Source organism: Egretta garzetta, unplaced genomic scaffold (assembly GCF_000687185.1).
Source record: "Egretta garzetta isolate BGI_Z169 unplaced genomic scaffold, ASM68718v1 scaffold143, whole genome shotgun sequence".
In the NCBI taxonomy this organism is placed as follows: Eukaryota; Metazoa; Chordata; class Aves; order Pelecaniformes; family Ardeidae; genus Egretta; species Egretta garzetta.
Window position 1 is genome coordinate 473,787 of NW_009259310.1, and position 5,241 is coordinate 479,027.

At 62.4% G+C, this 5,241-nt stretch overlaps 1 protein-coding gene across 1 annotated transcript in view; it reads right to left on the minus strand.

Moving 5' to 3' along the window:
* NPDC1 (neural proliferation, differentiation and control 1) overlaps positions 1-3,208 on the minus strand; it is a 9,557-nt gene extending 6,349 nt beyond the window's left edge. The window contains 2 exon segments of the mRNA XM_035891867.1: positions 2,843-2,992; positions 3,055-3,208. Coding sequence (XP_035747760.1) covers positions 2,843-2,992; positions 3,055-3,208 — 304 coding nt within the window.
* Between the last annotated feature and the right edge of the window lie 2,033 nt (positions 3,209-5,241).

Genomic DNA, 5,241 nt, shown 5'->3' on the forward strand with positions numbered 1-5,241 from the left:
TTGGGCTGCAGCAGCCCCCCTGTTTGCATTGCATCCACCCCCCAAATGCAGCTCTCACAGCCCCTCTGCATCCCCGCAGGCTCCCCAGCTTGCACCGGGCAGCCGGGTGCTGCTGCCAGACTGAGGTACGGGCAGGATGCAAAAGCACGCGTGACAAAAAAAATCAGTGCCTCCCTGCCAAAAGGAGCCGGGGTGTCCTCAGGATGCTACAGCTCCCCCGGCATGCTAAAATAGAGGATTTGGGAGGGGATCCTCTCTTTTTTTTCCCCCCTGTACCCACACTTTCGCTGCCAGGAGGTGGTGGCATTGCTTGAGACAACAGGACAGGGCTGGGAGAGACTCTGGGATGGTCTCCATCCTCCCAGCATCCTCTCAGAGGATGCTAGTGCAGTCCTGCATCTCCCTGCTACAGTGGGAGAGGATGCTACCATGGTCCCAGAGAAGCTGGGCGAGGATGCTACCACGGGCTGACATGTCTCCGCTGAAGCCGGGCGAGGATGCTACAGCGGCCACATCTCCTTGCCGAAGCTGGCATGGAGCAGGGTTGCTATGGAGATGCTGGCGCATATGCAGCCCTTCCGAGAGGGGAATTTACTCCCAAGATTTCACATTAAAAAATAAACCACCAACAACTGTCAAAACTGTTCAGTACCTGTGGATGTGGAGCCCATGGCAGGGGGCATCTGCCCATGGGACCCCTGCTCGCTGCCAAATGCCAAGCCTGGCCACCATCCCTGTGCCATCCCCTCTCTTGTCCCCCCAGCCATCATTCCCATTTCAGCACAGCCCGACCCCTCTGCCCAAGAGCCAAAGGGCTGCACAGACCCTGCGTCCCACTTTTGGGATCTCCCCTCTGATTTAAGGGGTGATCCTCCTGCCAGGAGGCTGATGGCAAGAGGGCACGACAGGCTCTGCCATCGCCCATCTGCCCACCCCCTGCAAAGCACAGGCTGAGCTGCAGGCAAAGGGCAGCTCTGGCTGCACCCCAGCGGGACCCCGAGCGTGCTCAAGACATGGGGACCAGAACACAAACCAACCCCCCAAAAACCCAGAGGACCCCTCCATGCAGGCAGCAGCCCGAGTGCAGGGGGAGCTGCTTCTCGGGGTCCTGTAGGTCTCGTCCTCCTGGCCCGCACCGCCCAACGTGGGACGAGCCACCCCACCTGTTTTCAGGAGCTCCCCAGGCCTTGGGGTGGGGGCAAAGAGCTGTGCTGGTGGGGCCAGGCAATGCTGTGGGGTGCCCACCATGGGCAGGAGCCAGACTCTAGGAGGGACCATGGGCTCTGCCCACCAGGGAAAAAACAATTTGACTTTAGCAAGAGGGTTTTGGGGGCAGCGGGAGTGAAAAGCAGGCAGAGAAGGGCAGGCTGGAAGGAGGCGCTGGTTGATGCCCTTTGCAGTGGGCACCAAGGAGGTTCAGAGGTGCTCAGGAGCCCCTACCCCACACCTAGGCATTTTCCAGGAAAACACACCAGGGATGGGATGGGATGGGATGGGATGGGATGGGATGGCATGGCATGGCATGGGATGGGATGGGATGGGATGGGATGGGATGGGATGGGTTTTCCAGGAAAACACACCAGGGATGGGATGGGATGGCATGGCATGGGATGGGATGGCATGGCATGGCATGGCATGGCATGGCATGGCATGGCATGGCATGGCATGGCATGGCCAGGTCCCAGACCCTCCCCCCCCACAGAAGCCACTCCACTTTAGTTAAAGCAAAAATAATTGGGTGGAGCCATAATTACAGTCTTAATTCACCTGCTTGTGGAACCTGCAAGAAAACCCACGAGGTGGGGGGCACAGAAAGAGCTCTGCCTACAGCTTTCTAAGCCACACGAAGAGTTGAGTGTCACCCTAAAAACTGCCCATGCCTGGCCCCCAGCTCCATCTGTGTGGCCGAGCCGGGGTGCGGGTGCTGCAGCTGCACCCAAGCACCCTCTGCGCACCACAGCGGCGGGTGGGAGAACCCTGCGTGGGGCGGCGTGGGTGACCACAGGCTGCTGCTCCCCAGGGATGCTCTGCCCATCTCCCTGCCCACTGGCACAGCACAGCCACCCTGGCTGCCACAGCCCCACAGCTCCCTTGGGAAAGGAGCAAGGGAATAACACCTGGTGCAGCCCCTGGTGCCCCTTCCAGCATATCAGCAAGGCTCCTGCCCGGTGCTGCTTACTCCAACCCTCCCAGCATGGACACTGGGCATCACCGGAGGACGAGATGGCAGTCCAGCATATCAAACAAATGGGAACTGGGTATTGAAATCCCATTCACAAGCACGGCTCAGCCCTGGGATGGGTGAGGCCGCGGGCACCCATTTGCCTTGGCCACGGGGTCTGCACGAATCACAGCTCCATGCACCAAAAGCCTCTACCCTGCTTGTGCAAAGCCTGGGGCTCTGCACGGCCACATCCCCTACTCCAAAAAGACCCCACCCCAGGGCAGCCAGGCAGACCCCGGAGCACCCTGGCAGCCACCTGGGCCCCATCCTGTCCCTGGGCACCCCTGGGTGCTGGCAGGGCCCAGCAGCACACACGGTCGCCAGCACGGTGGCAGGAGGATGCACAGGGAGCAGGGTCGGGTGTGCTCCCTGCCAGCCCCAAAACCACCCCACAACTGCGTTGAGCTGGGGCTTGGGGTGAGAGGGACGGAGCTATCATCCCTATGGGGACACGGCTGACATGGGGAGAAGCCAGAGGACAGGGACCAGGGGTGCTGCTGGGGCAGGGGCTGCCCCAAGCCATGGGAACCTCCTGGAGCTGCAGAGGAGCGGGGCAGGTTTGCAGGCAGGGCAGGGCAGGGGTTGCCAAAGGGGCCACTGCAGGGTGGGTGCACCTACCGCTGGGTGAGAGCTGCTTCTGGACGCATCGCCCACGGTCGTCCTCCTGGAAGGCAGGCAGGCAGGGGCCACAGGCGCCCGGGGTGGGCAGGCAGCCCCCGAGGTCTCGCTTCCCTCTGCCCCGCAGCCTCCCCGGGACAGGAGCAGATGCTGCTTCCCAGCAGCAGGCAGGAGCAGGGGGGGTCTGAGTCACCCAAAAGTCGGAGACCCACTCCCCCCCGTGCCCAGGGACACGGCCCCTGGGGTGGGCTGGGTGGTCACCGCCTCGATGGCCAGTGGCCACAGTAATACTGGGACCCAGCCACCCTGGGCAGCGCCCGCTGCCGTTAATGTGTGCTTCACCGGTGCTGCCCCTTGGTCCCCCATTCCCCCCCTTTGCCTTTGGAAAGCCATCACCGACTGCAGTTACGCATGGGCCCTAATGACCTGGGAGTAGGACTCAATGGTCTTTTGGGCCCCTTCCAACTGGGGATATTCTGCGATTTTCTGACTGACGCAAGGCTGTTTGCTGCCTGTGGGCAGCACCTGTCCTCCTGCATGGGACCCTGAGCCCCAGGGTGCTGCAATCCCACAGGGCCCTGCAGAGCTGGCAGTGACGAGGGTCTCCCGCACCCGTCTGCAGCACCACGCAGGCAGTGCCCGAGCAAGCTGGTGGCTGAAATCCAACCAACACAAACTGATGCCTGTGTGGTAGCTGTCAAACAAAAAAAAACCCCAAACCAATCCTCCATGAAGCCTCAGCTCAGCCGTGCCAGGTCAGCACAGGCAGCAACAGCTTTGGTTTCCATCCCTTTGACATCGCCATGGAAAAATATAGGGACCCAGCCCTCCCCTGGCAATGTACCATGGCCCAAACTTCCCTCATGGCTCTATGGAGCATCTCATTTCCATGTCAGACCCAGGGACCTCTCCAGTACCTGGGGGCAGGCACGAGCCCCCCCCACTACGACCTTGTCTGGACCCAACACTCTCGTGGCACTGTGGCAGCCCCATGGCCAGGAGCAGCCCCTGTCCTCCCCCAGCCTGGCTCAAGCCAGTGGGACTTCCTGGGGGGACACAAAGTCCCTGGGTCCTACACAAAGCTGGGTCTTGAGACCGGGTGATGGTGGCAAACCATGTGTGGAGATGGAGAGAGGAACCGTGATCAGCTGGGACAGTGACACACAGGGCAGTGCACAGCTCTCACCTGTGGCACGGGGCTGCGGGGACATGCTGGGGTCCCAGCTCTCAGGGACAGCAGCAGGAGCTGCTGCCGGGGACAGTGACGCTGCTGGGGACAGTGATGCTGCTGGCACTGCCGTGGCATGAGCACAGATGTCCCTCCCTCCTGAGCTGGCGGCAGTGCAGGGCTGGGTACTATACAATGCACCTGTGCCTGGGGCTGGGCACAGCTGAATGGGGGGGTGCACAGCTGGATGGGGGTGCACAGCCAGATGGGGTGCACAGCCAGATGGGGTGCAGCACACAGCTGACAGCCCTGCTCTTCACCTCGCTGTGTGTGGCCATGCCCACACCTTTCCTGCAGGCAGCAGCAGGCAGAGCACCGTGGCAGGGCCCTCGCTGGGAGCGGGGCCAGGCCTGGCCGCCCCCAGCCCGATGATGAGTCACGGGGGGAGCCGGCTCCCGGCACCGTCCCACGCTCCCTGAGCTGTCCCTGTCAGCCCTCACCTGCCCACGCCAACGCCACGGACAGAGCTGTCGCCGTCTGCTGCGGCACCGGGGACAGCCCCAGCACAGCACAGCACTGAGCATCCCACGAGCAGGGGCACCCCAACTCCGGGGGCTTTCCTGAGCACCCCCATCCCTGCAGCACACCGGGGGCGAGGGGCGCAGCTGCTGCCATGCCCAGGCACGGCTCGGTGGAGAGTCCCGGAATGGGATGGAGCCGCCAAGACATGAAGCTCCAGGGCCACCATGGCAGCTCCGCTCCCCCAGCAAGGGCAGAGGTGCCAAGTGGGAGGGCACCCCAAAGCCACACACGTGGGATGCCAAGCAGGATGCCGCCCACAACAAATCCCCTTTTGCATGGCCCTGTTTCACCATTAAACTGCTCACCAGAGGGTGCAACCACCACCAGCAGCCCCCAGACTGTGCCAGGATCCCTCCCCACTGCACCCCATGGGGCATTGCATTCATCACCCTTGGCTGACTGTGCCAGGGAAGGGCAGAGCTGCCTTTGCCACAGCGGTTCCTCGCAGGGTTTTCTTAGCAGCTGACCCCCGCACCAGGTGCAGCAGCCTGGAGAGGCATCGCTCGGGGTGGGGGGGCAGAGACCACCGTTCCCGCAGGTTTGCTCCCTGGGGACAGTGTGGGGCTTGGCCAGGTGGCTGGGGGAGAATTAATGCTTAATGGGAAAATAATCGGGCATTTAAGCGCAGAAATTGGACTCGTCCGCCCAC